The 24,140-nt window shown below is 44.9% G+C and overlaps 2 protein-coding genes across 3 annotated transcripts in view; one reads left to right on the forward strand and one right to left on the reverse strand.

Moving 5' to 3' along the window:
• The first annotated feature begins 142 nt into the window (after positions 1–142).
• Positions 143–8,361, forward strand: ANAPC7 (anaphase promoting complex subunit 7). Its single transcript, XM_071445037.1, has 11 exons — positions 143–376; positions 1,486–1,672; positions 2,154–2,273; positions 3,354–3,465; positions 3,685–3,838; positions 3,945–4,087; positions 4,315–4,432; positions 4,820–5,016; positions 5,658–5,882; positions 6,294–6,444; positions 7,310–8,361. The coding sequence occupies exons 1-11, from the start codon at positions 276–278 to the stop codon at positions 7,497–7,499; spliced, it is 1,698 nt and encodes a 565-aa protein (XP_071301138.1). The 5' UTR covers positions 143–275; the 3' UTR covers positions 7,500–8,361.
• Positions 8,362–12,828: 4,467 nt separating this feature from the next.
• ATP2A2 (ATPase sarcoplasmic/endoplasmic reticulum Ca2+ transporting 2) overlaps positions 12,829–24,140 on the reverse strand; it is a 44,158-nt gene continuing 32,846 nt past the window's right edge. The window contains exons 13-21 of one of the 2 annotated variants that reach the window (XR_011681926.1): positions 23,908–24,126; positions 22,825–23,160; positions 22,400–22,620; positions 21,245–21,447; positions 20,981–21,066; positions 20,450–20,583; positions 19,350–19,467; positions 17,703–19,250; positions 12,829–13,954 (exon numbers count right to left, since the gene is read on the reverse strand). Coding sequence is in view for 1 of the 2 variants with exons in the window: in XM_071445042.1 (XP_071301143.1) it covers positions 13,941–13,954; positions 19,130–19,250; positions 19,350–19,467; positions 20,450–20,583; positions 20,981–21,066; positions 21,245–21,447; positions 22,400–22,620; positions 22,825–23,160; positions 23,908–24,126 (1,452 nt within the window). In the remaining variant the exon portion in view is untranslated. The remainder of the gene's footprint in view (positions 13,955–17,702; positions 19,251–19,349; positions 19,468–20,449; positions 20,584–20,980; positions 21,067–21,244; positions 21,448–22,399; positions 22,621–22,824; positions 23,161–23,907; positions 24,127–24,140) is intronic. The other variant, XM_071445042.1, reaches the window with a different exon arrangement.

Consider the following 24,140-nt stretch of genomic DNA (forward strand, 5'->3'; position numbering starts at 1 on the left):
ACCCCGCTCTCCCCTCACAGCCCCGCCCCGACCCCGCTCTCCCCTCACGCCGTTCCCGCCTCCCCGCGGGGTCCTCGGCTCGGGCTGCCCTCCGCGCGCCTGTCGGGCCGCGCGGGCAGCGCCTTGGCCGCCTATAGGCGGTGGCGCGCGAGGACCCCTGGGTGGCGCCATTTTGGAGTGGCGGCGGCGGCAGCTCCGTGCCCGGTGCCTCGCTCGGGGTCTCTCCCGGTTCTTCCCCGGCCCCGTCCTGTCCCTTCCGCTCCGCCGGCGGCAGCATGAGTGTGGTGGAGCACGTGCGCGAGATGGCGGCCGCCGGGCTGCACTCGAACGTGCGGCTGCTCAGCGGGCTGCTCCTCACCATGAGCGGCAACAACCCGTGAGTGCCCCGCCGGCAGGGGGCGCGCGGGCCGTGAGGGACGTGAGGGAGCGGGGCCGCTCCTGGGCTGTCCCTGCCGCTGTCCCTGTCCCTGTCCTGTTCTCTGCCCCTAGGCTGTCCCTGTCCTATTCTCTGTCCCTGTCCTGTCCTCTGCTCTGCTCCTGCCGGGGATGGAGCCCACCTCTCTTCGGGTATCAGCATCAGCTTCCCTTTGGGGTGCCCCCTACAACATGGGTGTTCTGGCAGAGAATCATAGAATCACTGAAGGGACCTTGAAGAGTGTTGTGTTTCACCCCTCCTGACTTGGGCAGGGGAATTTTCCACTATCCCAGGGTGCTCCAAGCCCTGTCCAGCCTGGCCTTTGACACTTCCAGGGATGGGGCAGCCACAGCTGCTCTGGGCAATCTGTGCCAGGTCTCACCACCCTCACAAGGAAGAATTTTTCCTAATATCCAATCTAAAGCTGCCCTCTGTCAGTGTGAAACCATTCCCCCTTGTCCTGGCACTCCAGGCCCTTGTAAATTGTCTCTCTCCATGCTTTTTGTTGGCTCCCTTCAGGTCCTGGAAGGCCACAGTTGGGTCATTTGGTCTGCACACATGTTAGGAGTTTTATAGAAGGGGTTTATATAATGTGGGAACAGGAATAAAATGTAGGAAAGGCTGTACAAGGAGCTGAGTTGCCTTTTAAACTTGAGTCCAAACAAAACTGTTCTGAAATCTGAACAGGTGAAATGCTGGATCCTTAGCTAATAAAAGGTGAATGAATCCTAGGAGAAAGTTGATGCAGTGTAATGGATGTTTACAGCCTGTGGCTTGTTACAGAAAGGGTGGGGGCAGTGGCCAAGCAGCCAAACACTGAGGTGCTGCTGCTGCTGAGGTGTCAGGAGTGGCTGCTGCATTTGTTTGTTTATAGATAACAGAATTTGGTGAGATAAGCCCCGTGTGAGGAGTCAGTGCTGTTACCCAATGGTCGTTCCAGTGCAGTGAAGGGGCTGCAGCAGTTGCAAGTTGAGGCCAGACAAACCAAAGCTACAAATACTTTGTTTCTGTAAGGTTTCGATTATTTTGCAGCCATCTCATCTCAGCCTTTCTGTCTGCATTTCTTCCAGGGAGCTGTTCTCTCCCTCTCAGAAGTACCAGCTCCTTGTCTACCATGCAGACTCCCTGTTCCACGACAAGGAGTACAGGAATGCTGTCAGCAAGTACACCATGGCCTTACAGCAGAAAAAAGCCTTAAGTAAAACCTCCAAAGTCAGGCCTTCTACTGGGAATGCTGCATCAACACCCCAAAGCCAGGTAATGAAGAACTGATGATGTGCTGCACCAAGTGATCACATTCCCCCTTGCAGTTAATGTTTGCTGACTCGATATTCACAGAGTCACTGAGGCTGGAAAAGATCCTTGAGGCTGAATCCCTGCCAAGTGCATCGCTGACCACATCCCTGAGCATCACCTTTACATGTCTCTTAACCACCTCAGATTGTGCATTTATCATGTCAAATAAACCTGACATTTCAGGCTAATTAGTTTGATAATATCTGTGATGTTTTCTAATGCAAAACTTCAAATGGTCTCCAGCATGAAATTTTTCTGTATGTATACTTCATACTTTTAATTTGAAGACAGGAACAATGTGAACTAGCAGTGAGCTGCATTGTTAACTTACATGCACCAAATATTTTTCAACACAGTATAAATATTTATGAAGAAACCTTATTAAAATTTTCATACCTGATTAAACCACCATCATATTTAAATCTTTCTTTTTTTGTTTCAGTGTTTACCATCAGAAATTGAAGTGAAATACAAAATGGCTGAATGCTACACAATGCTGAAGCAAGATAAAGATGCCATTGCTATTCTTGATGGGATTCCTTCCAGGCAGAGAACTCCAAAGGTGAATTCTGGCAGGTTTTTGTCACAGCCTCCTGGTCAGTGTATCTCTAGGGCAGCACATACTATGTAGGTTTCATGGCATTTTGTCTTTTTCATTAGTTAAATATTGTTTGGTAGCATCCCCTAATTTTAAATCAGCTGATTTGGACCCTTTTCTTTCAAATCATACCAATTTTGTATTTCCTCTGTTAGAAAGAATTTAAAGAAAAAAATGAAAGGAGTTAAATGTTTTGTGCATCTTTATTAACTTCTTGTATAGTTGGAGCAGTGGCAAATCCTTGAGAGGCTGGAGACTTTGACAAGTAGAAAGTTTGCTAGTGCTCCATCTTTTAAAATCTTTTAATCCTTTTCAACAACACTTTAGATAATGTTAAATATTTAGATCCGTTTGTGGTCTGCAGTGCCAAATCTGTGGAGTCTTTGCTCGTTGGCTCTGTTACTCAGAAGGGCTTAAAAGATTAACACATCAGATCAGTCAGCTGTGTTTCATGTTAAATTGTCCTAAAAGGGTACAGGCTTAAACTCCAGTTAATGTCAGAGTGTTCTGACCAACTTGCAAACAGAAAAGTTTGAGAAAAGCAAACTTTTTGCCTATATAGGCCAGTAAATGGAAGTGCTGCAGCAGAAAGCAGCTCCTTGTGTTGTGAGGAGCTCAGATAATTTCTGTTCTTTGGTCAATCATGTCTCCATTCAGAAGCTGGATGGAAACTCTCTCTGACTTGCTAAGTTAATTTAAACACTTCCATGGACAGAGAGATTCCTGGAGGGGACTGATTAAGGGATGTACAGATCCTTCTTGGCATTGTGTACTTGCCCATCTTTTGACTTCTTTGCTGCAGAGCACAGATTTCAAGGTGCACTGTGCACATACAAAAGATTGGAGATTTTATTTCTGTGCTCAGAGGGAAGCCACAGTTTTCCTTTTGTCCTATATGGTGCCTTGGAGTGTTCTCAGAAATGCAGGTTGTGTTGTCCTCTGCCCAGAGCAGAGGCAGGCAGGCCTGAAGGCAGAGTTGTGACCTTTCTGAGTGGTTCTTTGTCCTCCTCACCCTCGGCTGTGCCACTTTGCTGTTGTCTGCAGATCAATATGATGCTGGCAAACCTCTACAAGAAGGCGGGGCAGGAGCGCTCCTCGGTGACGAGCTACAAAGAGGTGCTGAGGCAGTGTCCCTTGGCCCTGGATGCCATCCTGGGTGGGTGTCTGCACTCTCACTACTCAGCCCTGGTAAAATTTGAATTACACTTCTGTAGCTGTCTTGTATTTGCATGTCATACCCACATTATAGAAACTGTAGCAGGCCCTGTCATCAGCTGCTTGTGCTTGTCAGGGGATGGAGTTTCTGCCCCTCAGACAGTTTGTATCAAAAGCACTTTTGGGTGGCTGAGACTGATGTGTGAACCCCTCTAAACAGGTTTGCTCTCACTGTCAGTGAAGGGAGCAGAAGTGGCCTCCATGACCATCAACATCATCCAGAGCATTCCCAACCTGGATTGGCTCTCGGTGTGGATCAAGGCATACGCCTTTGTGCATACTGGAGACAACACCAGAGCAATAAACACCATTTGGTAAGAGTTGGAAGAGCTTGGTGCAATCAAATCAAACATAAATTCTTGTCTAGAATGATATTCCAAGTGTCATTTATAAATAACAGGCACTTATTTTCCCTTGAAGCTCTTTAGAGAAGAAGTCATTGCTGAGGGATAATGTGGACTTGCTGGGGAGCTTAGCAGACCTGTACTTCAGAGCTGGAGATAATAAAAACTCTATCCTAAAATTTGAACAAGCACAAATGCTGGATCCTTACCTAATCAAAGGTGAGTAAATCCTCAGAGAAGGTTGACCTGAGGAGTAACGTGCAGTGGAATATTGTGTATTGTTTACCCAGCTTTCAGTTCAGAATTGACATTCAGAAGCTGCATGTCTTGAACCCTTCTAGGTAGTTGCACACTTTAGAGTAGGTGTTTGTGGGTTTTGTGGCTTTTTTTTCTTGTGAATGAACTTTCTATTCCTTGAGGATTGATCCTCCAACGTGTCTCTTTAGGAATGGATGTTTATGGTTATTTATTGGCACGTGAGGGTCGGCTGGAGGATGTGGAGAACTTGGGCTGCCGGCTCTTCAACATTTCTGACCAACATGCAGAGCCCTGGGTGGTGTCTGGGTGAGTTTTCTTTCCTTTCTCACCTCAGCTCTGAATTTGCTGAATGTGGCGGGTTTCAGCTGGCACAGTGGGTTCAGCCTGTTTTGTTCAGAAGGTGCTTTTCTTTCCTGTCTGTTTTGTTCCTGGGTAACTTACATTAGCTCTCTGTAAATATCTATTGTGGGTTTTTTCTGTCTGTTAAATTTAGAGTTACACACCTGTGCAAAACCAACAATATATTAAATAGTAACAGTTTTAACATCTATATTAGGGTGTTTTAAATTTCTGAAGAAGTTTTTTTCTTAACCTCAAATACAAGAAGTTGAAACACGAGAAGTTGAAAACCCCCGTGGCTGCACACAGGCCCTGCAGGCAGTGATGTTTCCAATCCCTCTCCTTGTTCTGTAGGTGTCACAGTTTCTACAGCAAACGCTACTCCCGTGCCTTGTACCTGGGAGCCAAAGCGATCCAGCTGAACAGCAACAGCGTGCAGGCTCTGCTGCTGAAGGGAGCTGCCCTGAGAAACATGGGCCGCGTGCAGGAGGCCATCATCCACTTCAGGGAGGCCATCAGGCTGGCCCCCTGCCGCCTGGACTGCTACGAGGGTGAGCCCTGGGCAGCTGCTCCAGCTGCTCTCTGGGAGGGCTGGGGCCGTGCTGAGGGGGAGGCAAGGGAGTGCACAGCAGTTCTTGCCCCCTGTAAACGATTGTTACCCCAAAACCTGTGGTGTGATCAGGGAGGGATGTGGGAGAATGTGTGGGTTTGTAAGAATGATGTTCAGAAAGGGGTTTTCTTGGGTTTTGTGTTGTTTAATCTGGAGGTAAACAAACTTGGGTGGTTTTAGCAGCTCATTTTTGGATGGTGATGTTAACTGATGGTTAGTTCTGCTGGGAGCTTTGGTTTGTTGTATTTGTTTAAATATTTAAATCTGGCTGATCTCAACAGCAGCTTCAAGTAGTGAAGTGTTAATTCTCTCAGTATTGGAATTGGACAGAAATATTACATGAGGTGTACTTAGGGTTTGAGGTTTTTTTCAGCGCCTGACCATTAATGAACATCAAGTAAATTATCTGTAGAATGAGGATGTTGACAAGCACAAATTCACTTTCTCAATTGCAATTTATATTTACTTATTGGAGTGTCAGCTGTTCAGCACCCGAGTGCTACTAAGTGCAAACAACAGTGGAGGGCTGAGTGCCTGTGGTGCTGAGTCAGACCCTGAAGTGTTTCCATGTGACCCCACCAGGTCTCATCGAGTGTTACCTGGCATCCAACAGCATCCGTGAAGCCATGGTGATGGCAAACAACGTGTACAAAACCCTGGGGGCAAACGCACAGACCCTCACCCTGCTGGCCACAGTCTGCCTGGAGGACCCAGTCACGCAGGAAAAGGCAAAAACATTGCTGGACAAAGCTCTCACACAAAGACCTGACTACATTAAAGCTGTGGTAAAGAAAGCAGAACTTCTCAGTAAGTTCCTTTTTCCCCTGTGTTGGTTTGTTTAAAGATACCTTTGCACGTGGAAAGGTGTTCTGGAGCCACATCCATGTGGAGGATGTGACAGGGATGGTACAGCCCAGGGGTTTATCAGTTCTGTCCTGAAGGAAAAATCACAGGAATTCATTGCATCCAGCAGCTGATATTACACTTAAAGCAATTGCAAACAAAATGTTTTGACTTCAGAGTAGATGTAATTGTGAATGTAACAGCTATTGCAACAAAAAGCCATTGTTTAGAGTTAATCTTGCAAGAAGTAGAGGCCTGCTCTGCTGACAGCTCTAGAGGGACAAACAGCCTTGTGTTGGGGAGACTGTGAACACTATGACTTTTTATAGCTTTGTCTCAGCTGTTGATCAAAGCAGTATTTTTGCCTGTGGACAGGCAGAGAGCAGAAGTATGAGGATGGGATTGCCTTGCTGAGGAACGCCCTGGCCAACCAGAGTGACTGTGTCCTGCACCGCATCCTGGGCGACTTCCTGGTGGCTGTCAACGAGTACCAGGAGGCCATGGACCAGTACAGCATAGCCCTGAGGTAAAGCACACCCTGCCTCTGCAGGGGCTTGTAACCACCACTCATCAGCTTCACTGAGTACAAAGATGAGCTGCTGATTGATTAGGAGGAGAATCAGAGAATCTTTGTATCATTTTCCATTAAAATAACAAAATCACACAAGTGACACCCAGTGCGTGAAGTGGTTGGTCTTAAGATTTCAAACTGAGAAGTGCAAAATGCAGGGACTGTATTAATGCTAAATATGTCACCAGGCTTGTGGTTCCTTGACTAACAAAAGGATTAAGGCATGGAATTATTTATAATTATTAATTATTTTATAGTCAGACTTTAAGATCCATTCCTTTACATTAGAAGGTGCATATAAAAATGAGCTGTTCTATAAATTTTAATAGTATGATTCAACTTAACATAATCTAAAGGCTATTTTAGGGTGTTACTTTTTAAAATATTCCCATATTTTGATTGCAACATCTTCAATTTGCCTTAAACCCGGCACTTTATGTCCCCTGCAAACTTGCATAGCTTAAATGGGTCAGCTGGTTTTTGCCTGCTTAGATTATATTTAGTCAGAGTCATTTAAATTTTTACTGCTTTCATGTTACTTTATAATTAGTATTGCTGGGAGAGGTGACTAAGTTTTCTGGAAGAGTGGGATGTTTAGATAAATGCATTCTTGGGGATCAGAAGTGTTTTATAAAGAGATTTAAGACTCAGTGTTACAGCAGCTCAAGGGGAAGTTGCATCATCATCTAAAATAAGCTTCCTGATGATGTTAAACAGGAAGTGCAGACAACAGGATGAGATTTTATTGTTGCTCTTTACACTGAGGCCACAAAGAGAAAAAAGTTTCAAGACAATGCTTTATTTTTGTTCCTTTCTTCAGTTTGGATCCAAACGATCAGAAGTCACTGGAAGGGTTGCAGAAAATGGAGAAAGAGGAAAGTCCAACAGATGCCACCCAGGAAGAAGATGTGGATGACATGGAGGGCAGTGGAGAGGAGGGGGACTTGGAAGGCAGTGACAGTGAAGCAGCTCAGTGGGCAGATCAAGAACAGTGGTTTGGGATGCAGTAAAAGCCTCCTGCTCCTTGTTTTGGCACCTGAACACACCACCAGGGCCACTCTGCTCAGAAGAACAGAAACTATGATTTTTTTTTCAGTAACAAAGGACTTTGTTTTGTTTAATAGACTCTGAAACCAATTAATAGTTCTGTGCATCTCAATACTGTGGAGATTCTTGATTCTTCTTATTTATTAAGTGTATGGGACTAACTGCATCCAAGGTTATTTACAACTTCCATTTTGAAAAATTCCTGCTAAAACTAAAACCATCAGAATCTGAGGTGTGTAATGAGCCTTTTGTTTGTGTTGAAAACAATGTCTGAGTTCTGTCCAGGGCTGAGTGCTTGGGCAAGTTGTAAATCCAGTGGTTTGTACCCCTTTGTGGGAAAGGCCTTGCTCATTTGTGTGCAGCCATTTGGGTCTGGGGGAGCTGCTTGAGTGTGGCTGAAAGCAGCACTTTCCTTTTGCTGTGTTTGTTGAATTAATTTGTCTTTTTCTAGGGCATTACCTGTGCTGTCCAGGATGAATTTGGGACAATAGGCAACTTGGACTTGATGGACACTTTTTATAGCTGATTTCTCTGTGTACAGAATTGAGCCAGTGGTGGTGAATTAAAGTAATTTCCTCAACCCTTACTAAACCCTGCAGTCACTTTAAGTCTGTGCATGAGCATTTATTTTAAAATGCAGTTTAGTTTTATTTCAGTATGTTCCTGGAAGGTTTTGCAGCAGTGACTCAAAGCACTTTACATTCTGTGTACAGCTCTGACATTTAAAATGCTATAAAAAGAATTAATCCCTCTTCCCTTGCACTGCTGGAGAAATGTTAAATTATGCAAATACACATATTGTCCTGGTTTTTCCATGTTTATATACTTCCTGGTTTTGTCAGGTAATTCTTGAATTTATGTCTTTTTCCCTCACCTTTTGAAACAAATTTGCTTCATGTACAAATTTCCAACCTCAGCTTTTCAAGGGTGAACTGCTTTGGGTAATCTAGAAACTGTTTCAGTTCTGTGGGCTTGATGTGTGGGAAGAGGAATTACTTATTTTTCTTACAGTTCTGATTTCCTTGGTCTTTACCAAATGTGGTTTTATAATCTTTATATCAAGTGTTTAATTCCTTTTGTATTTATTTTGTTACCACAGGTATGCTGGAACACACAGACTTTTTAGACAGCTAAAAAAATAGCTTTGAGTATCAGTTGGAGGAAAAATGGCTTTTTGTTACAAACACATGACATGGAAAAGAAGCTTCTCCCTGAAAGGCAGATAAGGGTAAAAGATCCCTCTGTGATGTTGTATCAAAAATGCACAACAAAAGGGGCAGGTTATTGTCTGTTTTGGAAATGTTCTGGTGTGTCATGGCTTACAGAGGAGGAGTCCAATAGTTCATCCATTTAGGAAAAGAAAACAGCTGCTTGTCTGTTCTCTCTGGAATTCTGTGGGCTTGAGAGTTTCCAAAATACCCAAGTGAGTTCTGGTTCCCTGAGGTGGTGGGGGAAGAGCAGCAAAGCAAAGCTGTCCTGGCCCTTGGGCTGGCATGAGCTGCTCCTGCCCCTCAGTGAGCACATTCCCCAAGTGTGGAACATCTCAGGAGAGCAAACATTCCATTAATGACTTCCTGGCAAAGGAGAGGCCTTGTCCTGTTCATCTCCTTGCTGTGGGATGCAGTGAATGGATTTCAGCTCATCACGTGTCTCATAACAGAAAAAACGTGCAAGGTACTCAAAGCATCTATTTGTATATAAAAACCCTTTGCTTTCTCCTCACACTCAGCATTCACCAGCTGAAGGCTGGGTAGCTGCATTAGCTTTCTAGTTGTATTCCAGACCTCTGCTGAGAATGAAAATTGAGTTGTTTGTGTTACTAAACTAAAGACAGGATACATTTAATTGATGAGGAGTATATGAGATACGTGCTGTATTTTTCAGCCATTTCAGTCTAATGATTCCTTTGAATAGGTCATTCATTTCAGGTGGAAACCACTGGCTTTGCACATTTCTCTGAAGTATTTATGTAGAAGAGCAAACAGGAGAGCCACAGTTGTATTGAAACCATTCTGGAGTGTGTTTGTTTGTAGATAATCTGATAATCTCTGCTTTTAGAACAGGCAGGAAACTAAAACGACTTCAAGATGAGTCCTTGGGTGCAGCTTGAGCAAACAGGTCCAGGCACAGCTCAGAACACCTAGAGATGGCTGTCAAATGTGATTTGTACCCTCACAGCTTTGGTTTTCTGAGAACTGGGTTCCTTACTGGAAATGGGAAGTTGGGAGAGCCTGCAGGTGAAGCCTGGTGAGTACCTGGTGGGATTTGTAGCTGAGTGTGATCCTTGCTAAGAGCTGCACTGTGGCTGTGGAGCTCTGAGGTGCCACACATGTTGAGGTTATAAAGGAAGATATATTTGGCCCTCACTTCAGAATTCTAGGGGGATTCTGCTTGCCTATTAATGAGCCTTCATTACTGCTTTAATTTTAGAATGTGATCTCTGTTTCTGCAGAGTCTGGTACTCTCCAGTGCAGTTACAGGCATTTAGTTCAGGGAATACAACAATTAGCCCTTAATAAGCAGCTGACCTCATTCCCTGCCTCAATCACATGCTCTGCACCCAAGAAGAAAAGATCACAAAGCCAAGAACTGAAGTTCAGGCTCTGTTAGATCAGTGATGGAAGTGGAACAGTTTGGACACGTTGCCATCCAGTTGTACTGTGAAGTGTTGGAGTGTCTGAGGTGCTGGGTAAGGGCAGAGTGCCCCTGTTTGCCTGAAATCCTTGAATTTAAACCACATATTTCATTACTAATTTATAACTCTCCTACTTTGACAGAAGTGATGGGAAGGGGACAGAATTTCATCAAACTGTACCTAGACTTGGCTAAGGGCTAAAAGGCTGAATTGACCAGAGTCTGAAAGCAGCACACGTTCATGGTGTGCTTAGAAATTGCCTAAATAATGCATTTACTCCTGTCATGTGCTGATAACACCTGCAGTACTGGCAGGGTTTCTAGTTCTGGAGATTTCTAGATCTTGGGAATTCAGGAATTGTGAAGCAGAAATAAAGGAGGCACTGAGGACTGCTGGCCAGTATCAGCATTCTCTGTTGAACTGAGGTGCTTCTTTTGCTGCTGCTGATTACAGAGAGATTTTTGATTAACTGGGACTTCCCCCTTTCAGTAACTGTCTTCCTCATTAAGCCTCTTTGTGTGTGATTCTTCCCTTCTTGCTTTTCAGGAGCTCAGTGATGTGGAAACTGATCCAGCAGGGCACAGGAGCAGGCAGGATTTCTGATTCAGCAAACCTTATTCCCTCACTTAGATGTCAGTGGTAAGGAAATCTGAAAGGCTGGGTCTGCCATTCTTATTTCAAGTTACACAAACATACCACAACCAAATGTATTTAAAAAACCCAGATCTGTCTTAAATTTAGTGACCTTAGGAGGGCTTAAACTCAGTATAAACCTATGATTTCAAACGAAATAGTCTTAGTTGGTTAAAATGTCCTGTGGAAGCTGGCCAAGAGGAGGCAAGGATGTATATAAGACGAGGTGTTTGGGGAGGAAATTGATAATAAAATACAGTTATTTTGGTGCAAAGGGGGAAAAAATAAAATGTTCACCTGGGGAACTTGAGTGTAACAATTTATGTGTTAAGGAAAGCCCTTTGGCCAGTCCCCATCACTTGATGGAACAACACAATAGAAGGAATCATCTCTGTTTTCACTCACAGCCTCTGCTTTGCAGAGTCTGGGCTGTGGGAGTGGGTCCCTGCTGGATGTTTACTCTGTACAAGCCTCTCTCTTTCCAAGAGCTTCCAGAGGGGCCAAGGACTCTGTGAGTTTGGAGATCAGATTCCTTTTCCTCACCCATCATCCCATCAAAATAGCAATGTGGCAAATGGAGTAATGGTCTGGGGTATGAGGTAAAATCCTGGGGCCTGATAAATTGATGACCAAAGTCTTCTCTGCACCTCCATGTGGGTAAACTGTTGGGATGAAATCTTTTAGAAAAGCAGGTGCTCAGAGCTTCTGTCATTTCTCACCCACTCTCCTGGGGGTGGATGTGGGCTCTAATCATACTCAAATTCACCTCGAGGTAAAAATAGGGATATTGCCTGCCCTCTGTATTTAGAGTTTCATGTAATATGTCCATAATGCCTCATGACTGGAGCTATGGGGAGTGGTTTCTTTGCTCTGTGCTGTCAGTGGGCTCATCCATGTGGTGCTTTAGAGCCGGGGGTTTGCAGGGAGGAGAGGAGGAGGAGGGGGAAGATGAAGCTGTTTATTTCAGCATCTCTTACCACATATTCTTGCACTGAGCACCTTGGCAACCCACTGAGCATCACGTTCTGCTCACATGGCTGAACTCCAGCTGGGGGACTCATTCTGCTTAAACTTGCAGATCATCATTTAAAGCAATGTTTGAGGTGTGAGTTGGTGTGAGTTGGCTCAGGAGCTGCTCACCAGCCTAGGAACGCAGCTCGGTGCTGAATAACGACTTCCCATCAGGGCTGAGCTTTCCTTGCCGAATAACTTCCCATCAGGGCTGACTTCCCATCAGGGCTGAGCTTTCCTTGCTGAATAACTTCCCATCAGGGCTGACTTCCCATCAGGGCTGAGCTTTCCTTTTGGCCCCGGTGCTGGGGACGAGTTCCACAGGCCGAAAAAGGGCAGGAGAGCAGCTGGGCTGGAGCAGGCTCTGAGAAACGTCCCTTTCCCAGAGAGGCTGAGGCTGTCAGAGGCCAGAGATGCTCGGGGGGCTCTTCCCACACCTGCCCCGAGCTCAGGTGTCCCCGAGGCGCTGGGGCCGCCCTGCAGCGGGAGGGGCGGTGCTGACAGCGCTGGCTCCAAATCCCGCAGAGATAAGGGAGGCAGAGCTCAGCCTGCCCGGCTCAGCACTACCATAGTAGGAAGCAGCTGCCAGCAGCACCCTCCACCATCCTATAGAGCTGCTGGAGCATGGAATTCGAGCCCTGTATTTTTAAACCTCACGCTGCTGCGTTTGAAGGGTCTCAGACGTGTCACCTCATTTGGATAACGCCGTTTGCCAGCAGGGTGCTGCTATCAGGGGCTGGAGGCTGAGAGGCATTACATTTAATGTAAAACACATTCCTAAGTTGTCTCTTATTCCAAACAAAATCTGGTGTTTGGGCCTTGGAGCAGAGCATTACAGGACACTTGGAAATTCCAGCTCTTACCCTGGCAGTGCTTTAGCCTTGCCCAGCAGCAGCCTTGTGAACATCCCTGCTCTGGATGCTCTTCCTTTTGCCTACAGAAAGGAAAGAGACCAGGAGCTACTTTAAGTTGGGGCAATTTAGAAAATAGAAAAGGACAAAAAAAAATAAAGATGTAGTTGGGAAAGAATTGTTTATTTTACGTTTCTCAGAGGGATTTTACAAACAATGGAGCATTTTAAAAAAACTGAGTGATCAAAGTACTTGACACTGTCCCTTAAACACACACACAAGCCCCTGGACAGAGGAAATCACACCAGCGAGGAGGTCAATACTGCCGAGGAGCAGCTGCATCTGCATAGTTCTAGGAGGAAAGATTGCAGTTCTAGGAGGAAAGATTGCAATGGTGTTGGTGCTAAAAGTGGCATCCTGGCATTAAAATGAGAGCGCGCTGCAGAGCCCTCACGGACCTGCAGGAAACAAAGTGCATCAAATAACACGCCGAGCACGTATTGTAGAATAAATTTATTTACCTGATACAAATGAAACTAGGTGTGATGCTCCTTTACTGTCAGCATGTCAATAGACAATTGATCTTATTTACAACTTCTAAAGGTCACACATGCAGCTGTGGGAACTGGCTACGTCGTTGTTGCTTTGTAGATAAATGCATCACGATATTTTGTATTGCACCAACATCTGTCTTACTGCCTTAGATTTAAATAAGTTACATTACAGTGCAAAAGAGGTTGATTTGCACAGATGATAAAAAAATCCATCGTTATGAAGTGGAGGCTTACGGTTTAACATTCATCTGTAATCGTTTCCATGGATTTATAAATAGGAGAGCATTGTACAGAAGCTGTTGGAGTAGGATGTTTGGATGATACAATACAGAGAGAGATCCGTCTACACCCCAAGGCATGCATTATCTGGTATTGTACATTGTATAAACTGACATTTTACATACAGGAATATGGAAATCGGCTGACAGCTCCGCAATTCTTGTTCAAGGATAACCAAACTCTTCTCCATGCAGCACAGAAACCCAGCTTCTCTGGAGAGAGTTCCGGCTTGGTAAGCTATATTGCACGTTTGTACATCTGTATCATGAAGTCCTAATGGTACCACACATTTCTTCCACAGAGAACACAATGAGTTTTGTTTTTAAGGGAAAGCAAAGAATCTTTACACGATACATGCAGAAGTTTTGGTAGATGTGTTGCTAAAAACACATGCACGCAACAAAACAACCTTACATTTCTGCAAAATTGTTTAGGAAGCGATTACTCCAGTATTGCTGAAAAGGAAAGAAAGAAAAGGCATCAGTTAATGAAAGGATGAATGCTAAGTATCATTATACAAGCAAGACTAAGATCAACAGTGACAGAAGAAAGAATGTTAAGTTTGGTAACTGGCTGCTCTGTCATTGAAGGGACACTCTCAGGTTACTTTGTTCTTGAAGCTCAGAATCCTCTGGATTAAGGCTCAGCTCCCTTGATTATCAGCAGAGCCAGCACTTCCTACTCAAGACTGCAGTGAAAAACAAATTAAGACACATTTAATTAGCTTTTGCCTTTCTCTGCCTGACCAGTGGCAACAGACAATTCTCACTTCTTTGGAATTTTTACTTTCAAGTTCCATGCTACGCACTTGTTTTTTTCAGTCGAGGCATTAGGGCAGGTTTGGCCCCACAGTGACCTGACAATGTCCCTTTTCCAAGCCAGGCAGCTGTTCTGGGAAGCAGTAGGAAAGCTTTGAAGAAGTCATTAAACTCCACGGATTAATGTGTAGGCAAAGGGTAGAGTACGAGGTCCTAAAGCTCCTGCTGTACTTCACCCCCACCACAGCATAAGGTCAGCCTCGTGTCTGGAGAGACTGCTCTGAGTCCCTACAGCTCCAGGGAAGCTCTTCCAAACACTGCTTCAACACTAAAATTTGGGCTCTCCTGCTAAGATTTGAAAACGCATATTAATGCAATTAAGGATGTAATTAGCAGAGATTAGGGAAACAGTTAATGGTTAGAAGTGCAAAAAAGTAAACAAGACAGGTGCAAGAGACAGACGACTCTATTGGTTTTACCTCCCTCCATCTCAGCAAAGCCAGCCCCCTTGGGCCGTGTACCATCAGCTCTGGGCTGGAGCTGTGAGGGCTGGCACTGCTGTACTGCATTCTATCAGCAGATTAAAAACTCACTTTCGTACCAGGAACCTCCCCAGCAGCCTCTCTACCAACACCCCCTCAGGGCACTTGGACAGACCCGGAGAAATGGTTTTCTGCAGCCTCTTTTGGACCCATTTATTTGCAGTAACATTTTGGGAAACCAAGTATGAACTATTTTTATTGCTCGGGTGCCAGCAAGAAGGAGCAGCTCAGCACTTTGGATTGCTCACACGTGAAAGCAGAGAGAGCCCAAGGCACTGCAAAGACAAAAGCTCCTGGCTAAAAATTCAATGCATGACTGCAGCTGCCTGAGCATCCTCCTTGCTACAGAACACAGGATTCAGGAGGAGCTGCTCTCATTCCAAAGCCCAGTGGGTTCCCAGCACAAGCCAATATCCTTCCTGGTGTTCCCAGCATAAGGCAGCATCAATCACACGATTGATCCTGGTCTTACACACCCCTCTCACAGTAGAGAATAAGCAGTGACGTGTGAGGGCACCAAGGAATCCAGAAAACAGCAGAGATGAAAAAGCTCGGTGAGATGGGAGCAAAGAGAAACAAAAAATATGAAATTATTTTGTAAGAATGGAGTGGGAGATCAAGCCTGGGGAATTCTGACTTAGTCCTGCTTGAACAAGGTCTGGTGCTGTTTGTGGGCTAACATGGTTCAACAGGAGTTACCTTCCTCAACCCCAGCACTGGGGAGGTTGGAGAGGAAACAGTTGGGACCAAACAAATGAGTCTGTCCTGAAAAGTCCTCCCTTCCTGGCTTTTCCAGCTGAAAAGACTGAGGCTGAAAGATGACAGGATCTATACAGCTAAGGATAAACACCGTAGTTCAGACATTTCCTGCAGAAATGACAAACTTTGCACTGCAGTTCTGTACTTTCTGTGACAGAACAGCCCTCAGCTCCTGCAGCTCCTGCTGCAGCCTCCCCCAGGCTGCTCAGCTGCCAGGGCTGCAGGCCAGGCCCAGCAGCCCAGCTCAGCATCACTGGGATGTGGTTCCAGGGCAGGACGCTTCACTGCCCAGGGGGAAACTCCTCTGAACGTTTGGCCAATCCCAACCAGCCAAGGGTGGGATTTACAGCACTTGGAGAACAGAATCCTGAAAGCACAGCACAGCTGCCCTCCAACCTGAGAACCCTATGGCTCCATTTCTGCAGGGAAACTTGGACAAGACCAGGAGAAAGAGAAGAAAATCAGGGCAGATGAAGATTGCCTGGGCTCTGTAGGAGCACTTTGTAAAACCTGACTGTTCCTGTAAGCCCAGGAGCCTGCAGGGATGGATCCCAACACCTCCATTTGCCCATCACTCATCCAGATTTCAAGGCAAAGTCCAAGGAACACAAGGCCCTACCCAAGTGCCTCTGAGACAGTGGCAAAATGAGCTCTCAGATCCCTATGGAAATCCATGACAAGCAGCAAGATTCATCTTCAACACTGACAGATCCAACAGAGAAGGTGCTGAATTCTGAATATTCTGAATTCTACTTACTGACAGTCATTTTCCCCTTCAGCTTCTTAAGAGAGGCACAAAGGGGCTGTAGAGCAGGATTATTTGGCATAAAAGACAGGAACAGGATTGTACAAGAAGCAGAATCATTCATGGTGGCAGCCACACAGGTGGCTTTAAAAAAGGCCACCACAGGGTGCTGTGAGGTTCAGCAGAACCTGTGCTCAAGGGTTCAGTGGCACTCCTGCCCTGGAAATGTCTGTCAGTAGCAGGGGGAGCACACAGAACTAAGCTGCTCATTTGTTTCCAGCAAATAACACACTGGTGCACGCTTTGATCTCAAGGAATCCTACATCACAGAACTGTGAGTTTTTGTTTCAAGAACAGGGATGAGTCTCACACTGCTCATTTGTTATTGATACAGCTAAAGGCCAGTGAAGGCCAGTGGTTTCATGGAATGCAAACCCTTAGTTTGGCTCTTCCACACCAAAAAAGGGCATTTGAGGGGGTTTGAATGCTCACAGTTTGGCAACACACCTGCTCCATCATCAGGTCAGCTCCTCTGAGCCACCTCAGCATCAACTCGAGTCAAAGTCTCTATAAACAAAGTATCACAATGCCGTGGAATTTCTGCTGTTCTGAGGGAGCACCTCTCCACTCAAGAGCTTAAACCTAGAGAATTCTGTGTGCCTGCTGGATTCCAGCTGGCAGCAAGAGAACATGGCCTGGAACCACCCTTCCCTTCCCCTCCAAGGGGGATCACAAAGCTGTTTGAATTTGGTTACTGAAGCAGACTGAGCCAGCACAAGATAACAGCACCTGCTGCTCTACAGACACAGTGACCCCAGGGCAGCTTTCAGAGACTGCCCTGTGAAGCTGAGACTGTTCTTTTGCCTTCTCAGAGGGCAAATAACAAATCATGAGCTGGTTTTGCCAGGAGCAGCACCTGCCCTTCGAGCACTGCAGGGACCAGGGAAGGGTGCTCAGCTCTGAGGGGCAGCCCCTGATTCAGAGCAGGGAAAAGCTTTGGAGTAAACCAGACCTGACCACGAGTACCAGAGAGTTTTGGACACTAAACATTCATGGTAACAGCTGTCAGGGTCTTAAGTTACAGATTTGTCTGATTTTATCTCAAACTTAAGACCAAAAGCTGTAAGACCTTGGGGCACTAAGGCTCCCAGGTGCTATAAAACAAGACCCTAGAATACACTAAACCAAAAGCAAGTGCTTTGCCTTTGGAATCAGTAATTTGAGCTTCAGACCACAAAACAAGAGTCTAAAGTGGTGATAATAATGTAGCACAGCAGAGTTTGACAAAACACAGCATGGGAATGAAGGAAATTACTATTTATTCTTCAACATGTATACAGCATATGCTATTTTACAGCAAGTCACCACTGGCAGGGTGAAATGGAAGAAAAATACTCACTTTAGTCGATGAAAGTTGGAAGGCATTGGAGAAAAACACCACAGTTAGGACTGTTAATGACTTACACATTGTTGATACAGGACTGAATTTGAAAACATGCTTTAACATTTACCGTAATAATGAAGGTGGTTAGTGCCACATTAAAATAAAAATAGTTCTATACAATATGTTCAATTTGGTCATGTGCTATTTACAGATTTTACAAAAAACACACACGAGCTTGTTACTTCAAGTCAGGCTAACAACAGGCCAGCAGAGTAACTCCATGTATACAACTGAGCATTAGTGCCCTAAGTGTAGGAAATCCAATTTCTAGCTATGCAGTGCAAGTTATTTTTTCAGGTCTCATTGTAAATTTTGATCTTAAAGGGGGAAAAAAAAAAAAAAAAGAAAGAAAAAGAAAGGCTCTGACACGTGTAAAAAAAGGTATTAAACCCCAACTTAAACCCTCTTTTGAATTGAAACAGATTGTGTGTGTTAAAAAGGCTTTAGACAGAAGTAGCCCTCCCTATCCCTGCATAATGGGCAACACTGGCAAAGTAAGGTCTGTTACAATAAAATACAATAGACAAATAAATAATCCTTAAAAAAAAACAACCCTATGTGTGTGGAAAGTATGGAAGAACCCCAGCAGGCTGCACCTGGAATGGTATTTTCTGCACGAGCAAGATCAGGCATACCTCATACAGAAAGTGGTGTAAACAAGGACAGTCAAGAACCGAGAGTGAGGGAAGAGGGGACCGAGAGGAAATCCTGACCCAGGGAGCAGGACTCTACCCAGTGCAGAAAGTTCTGCTTGTGAACAAAACCTGACTTTATGACAAATTAAGTTTGGATGGTCATGCAGAAGACAAACAGTTACATGCTTTTTTAGTTTTAGACAACACACATTCATTCCCTAAAATCTGCTGCCAATTTAGTTTGATAGTGTCCGCTGGCTCAAAAAAAATTTACTTTTTTTTTTACATGATGAATAGACTATTGAACAGAACACTGTACATGCTTTTCATCTACAAAAAAATATTTGCATAAAATAGTGTTAGTTCTCTGTACATGTCAATGGACACTTTAACTGTGTATAAAAGAGGAATATATTGCCCCCACTGAAGTCAGAAAAAGCAAAAAACCAAAATCTAGATTATGAAACCTCCATCACCGGCAAATATGTTCATGTGAAAATTCAGCAGAAATAGACAGTTGCTCTAAACAATAAAAAAATTAAGTTAAACTTTTTTTTTTTTTCTCCTTTGAATGTAAAACTCGTCACCATGTCAGTCAAGACCAGAACATATCACTAAAGTTAGTGTCTGTGCTGTAAAGCCAGATAACCAGGGGCAGAGTAATGAACACAAACGGCCAGGAAACTCCTTCGGTGCATGCTGACAGAGCACAGGGTTTGGTGGCAGGCCGCACACTATCATCTTTACCAGGTTCCAGGTAGTTACGGGCCACATATTTAAGAGTTTCATCCAGCAGAATGACAGGGAGGGAGATTTTCAATACCATCAGCCACTGCGTCACGTTCAGAGGGGTGATCTGGAAGATAATCTGAAAGAAAAGCCAGGGGTTACCAAGCTCCCCCTGCAGCCCCGGCCGAGGCTCTGCTCTGTCTGGAGTTCAGGGTGGGGGCAAGGCAGGAGCACTTACTGGCAGTGGTTCCACATAAAGGATAAGGAAGTGGAGGGACATGGACAAGCAAATGGCCCCCACCAGCCAGATGTTCTCCCACGGGGGCATCCTCATCAGGGACTGGTTTTCTGACAGGCTGCAACAGAAACATGGCTGGTGTGTGACTCTGGCAGCAACAGGAAGCTCTGAGAACCACAAAGCAGCCTGGCACAGCACGGGGACCCCAGGCAGGAAACAGCCCAGGACAGTCTGGATGCTGCAGCTTCAACTGGCCTGGAAGGCAGCTTAGCACAGCCACCATCAGCCTCAGGTCTGGTCTAAAAAGTCTTGAGTGTTCTGTGCAGACCTAGTCCATTCTTCTCACTATGACCCCAAAATCCTCTCCCTGGGAGGGAAAGGGAAGTGTGGACACGGCAGCCTAAGAGAGCTGAGTCTACCAGGGCCCCAGGTGCACCCTCTTGTGCTGGAGTTCACTGAAAGAGTGACAGAGAGAGGGTCCACACCTTTCACCTTCCTGATGCTGGCTCTTGGTTCCATCTGCATTTCGGCTGCGCTGCAGGAGAGGCTGAGATCCAGAGCAGCAGATGTAGAGCAGTATCTTTATGTAGGACTACCCCAGTGCACTTGTATTTCAAGTTTATTTGTTTTTAAATTAACTGACCTCTGAGCTATTTGAAGAAAAATACCCTTGACATTGTGCTATTTAGTGGTTTCCATTTATAATCTAATATTAATTGGCTAAACCCACACTCCCTTAGGGCAGGAAAAACTATTTTCCATATCTTCAGCATTCTTATTTTAGTTCTCCTTGATATCACTTTATACCAACATAGTAGGGATAATCTGATTGATTAAGCTTAGATTAAAAATAATGGAAAATATTTCAGTTGCTTGTGCTTAGTAAAATACCAGAATGAATTGGCAGACTTAAAAATACACCTTATGATAAGAGATCTCAAATGTTATCTAAGTCTGGTAGTGCAAACAAACTGAACTCAGAAGGGAAATGTGACTCACTCTTCATTAGCTGAGCTGTTCACCAAGGATCAAATTGCACAAAAAGCAGGATTTTGGATAAGCTTTGCAGGGGCTTGGCTTTCCTGTGGGGACATACGAACCTGTTGAGAGCATTGCACATCTCGATGGTGACAAGCACAGACAGAGCCATTGTCATCGGGTACGGGGACTCAAACACCACACAGTCCACCCCATAGAAGTCTGGATTGTCCTCCTTGCACTGCAGAAAATGGCTCTGGAACAGAACAGACACAACTCACTGCCAGAGCTTGTTAACTTTTAAAATGCAAAATAGGCAACCAGGAGAAAACCAGTGAGTATTACAGAAAGGGAAATTTCTACTTTGACTGAAAACCACTGCTTACAAACTTTTGTCTGCTTTAGAAAAATCCTCTTTAGGCTTTCACTTACAAGACAAACAATTTGTCCTTCAAATTGTTAGAAGCTCAGGTATCCCACCTCTGAGCTTTCCTATCAAGACTAATTAATCATGATCAGGTTTTACAGGAACAAGTCTGAAAACGTTTAATTATACAAATTCCTGTAGCCTACCGGGTTTGTACAATCATTTCAAGTATGAAAGCAGCAGCAACCTCCCCTCTCCCCCCAAAGATATTAAACTGAGCAAATACCAGCTGGTAAAAGGAAACTTTTGGACCACCATCAGCAGCAATAAACCACCAAGCAGCAGCACCCACTGTGGCAGCACCAACATAACCTGCAAGAAAACAAAAAGCTTTTCTCAGCACTGTGACCTGTATGCAAGACAAGGCCTCATTTGCCACACTTTGAACTTCTCAAGGCCTCAAGGCTTCGAGTACTGAAAAAAAAAATAAAAAAAAGGTTGTAATTCATGTGTTAGTCTATTTAAGGAAACAAAAGCCATTGGTACTCACATCCAATAGCCAGGTAACGGAAGAAGAGCCAGCCACTGATGAGGGGCTCCTTGGGGTTGCGTGGGGGTTTGTTCATGATGTCCAGGTCGGGAGGGTTAAAGCCCAGGGCCGTGGCAGGCAGACCATCGGTCACAAGGTTCACCCACAGCAGCTGGACAGGAATCAGAGCCTCAGGAAAACCCAGGGCAGCAGTCAAGAAGATGCTACAAAGGAACCACCAGTTACAAGATCATTCTTGTGCATGTCAGTAATGTTTAAGCCTAAACCTGCAGCAGCACTTCTGTTCTCTCTTACCCACTGAAGATCACAAGCTGAATATTCACCATCAGAAAACTAAACACACACCCAAGAGCAAAGACTAACCACTGGCATGTAAGCTTTGAAGCATTGCCTTCTGATAACTTCAAAAATTGAAGACTTTTGACTTTAAGGTTGTTTTTTCTCCATTCTACTTGTCTGTAAATAAAGGCTTGCAAACCACTTTCTAAGAAACGCATTTTGGCTCCAATAACTAACCTTCATTTCCCTAGATTACTGCTATTCCCTGCAGAAGTTTATTGAGCCTGTAACTTTCATGGCTCCAAGCCTGTGTGAATAAATAAAACAGAAACAGGGGCTGCAGCAGGAGCCATATGAAGGATGGCTTAAAGCTGGCAAGAAACAAGGCAAGACAATTGCTGTGCTTTATCCCACTCTGGGAAAGGTCTGCTTTGATGGAAGGACTGTGAGGAGATCAACATTCACATTTTGTCACCAGCAATGCATTCTGTAGTGCTGGGTCACCACTGCTCCTTCCAGAGGAACACAAGACATGTTCCTGGAACCTGAGGTTACACAAACATCTAAGCTATGCCTGGGACTATGTTATCTGAAATTCCACATCTCGTACTGTTTGATTAAGGTTTTGGTTTTCCTTCTCTAGAGAATTATTCCAATCATAGAAATAACTGGAAAGCACTACCTACTGAGCTAGAATATTCTAAAGACAACTGTGCAACTTCGGGGGCAAGCTCTTCACTAAAGACAGGCCAGAAACATGCAGCTTCCACAGAGACCCACTGCCTGGAGAACCTCCTTCTCTGGTTTTAGTGAGAAATACTGGAAGACTCCATCATCACTACTCTAGCTCAAAGAAAAAAATAAATTTAAACCTACCAAACAACTTCCCCAACATTGGAGGAGATCAGGTATCGGATGAACTGTTTCATGTTGTTGTAAATTGCACGTCCTTCTTCCACAGCAGCCACAATCGTGGAGAAATTGTCATCTGCTAAAACCATTTCAGAAGCAGTTTTGGCCACTGCAGTACCAGAACCCATGGCAATTCCAATTTCTGCTTTCTTCAGTGCAGGGGCATCATTGACACCATCACCTGTCTAAAATGAGAATTCAGGGTTGGAAATGAATCAGTAAATAAGGTGGGCATTAACACACAGATCCAGAAAGGAATTTTGCACTGGGTGTGGTTTTGGATCCTCAAAACTCATTAAATGCAGGGAAACATGGAAGCAAGTGTTGTCCAGAATGGGGAATTAGAGTTTAAACATCATCTGCCCTTCTAACCAATACCCATCACTCACCATGGCTGTGATCTCATCGAAAGACTGGAGGAACTCCACGATTTTGGATTTGTGGGAAGGCTCCACGCGGGCAAAGCAGCGGGCGTGGTGACAGGCATCCCTCTGGGCAGCCAGGGACAGCTCATCAAACTCCCTGCCCGTGAAGGCCTTGGTGGACACGTCCTCATCCTCCACAAAGATCCCGATGCGGCGGCAGATGGCCACGGCCGTGCCCTTGTTGTCCCCGGTGATCATGATGACCCTGATGCCAGCCTGTCTGCACAGCTTTATGGATGAAGCCACCTCAATCCTCGGGGGATCCAGCATTCCCACGCAGCCCACAAATGTCAGGTTGGTCTGAAACAAGATCCGGAGAGTTTTAGTGCAAGATCCTGCAGATTCCTCCTCCAGTAGCAGTGAAATAATTGTTTTCCCTGCATGCTACACCTGTGTTGTGACATCTGGGATCACTCCTTGTCCTGCATTACCACATTTTGCTTCAAATGCACTAATTTGAAGTTAAAACGTGTTCTACTTGCCAGCCTTGCAAATTCAACCTGCAAGCATTGGGTCTTTCATTTTTATCATCAGTGCCAGGAGCAGAGAGAGCACAAGGCAAAAACTCATGCAACTGTTATTACTTTTCTCCTAAATACCAGATACAGATTTCATTGGAAAATTACAGAGCAGCTAAGATGATAATCACAGACTGAGCCCTTGCAGCTGACAACACAGAGGCAGGGAAGTGAACCTGACTCTCACAGAGGTATGTGCCATCACAAAATCCCCAAAAAGGTCTTGCAGTTGAGCAATGCCAAACTGAAAAACCATAAAAGCTGAAACCACAATGCAATTTTTGGACTGTTTAACTGATTTCTTCTTGGGCTTTTAGCCAAAAATAGCTACCTGCTGTCAACAATTTCTTCTAAAACACAAAGTCTCTTCTTAGACTGAGCATTCCCTCCATACAATGGGGAACTGTTGTGTCTGTCATCAAAAATACCCAGAAAGAAAATTCTCAGATGTAACTTCCTCGAGGAATAATCAAACAGAAGAAGCCACCATTCTCCAGTTTGGGAGAGGAAAAAGTGCTACTGATCTTACCTCATAGTTAATGAAATTTGAGGAGTCCTCCAGATTCATTTCCTCTTTTTTGGGAGGATTGTCATGGGTTGCCAGAGCCAAGCACCGCAATGTGTCTCTGCCAGTTCCCCATTCTCTAATGACAGACATTATTTTCTGCTTAATTCCTGAGGTCAAAGGTATTTTAGCATTTCCAACACGGACATGTGTGCATCTGTCAATCACACCTTCAGGAGCACCCTGCAGAGGCAAAA

This window comes from Agelaius tricolor, unplaced genomic scaffold, assembly GCF_023055355.1.
Source record: "Agelaius tricolor isolate 1412-34295 unplaced genomic scaffold, bAgeTri1.0.p SCAF_20, whole genome shotgun sequence".
Lineage (NCBI taxonomy): Eukaryota > Metazoa > Chordata > Aves > Passeriformes > Icteridae > Agelaius > Agelaius tricolor.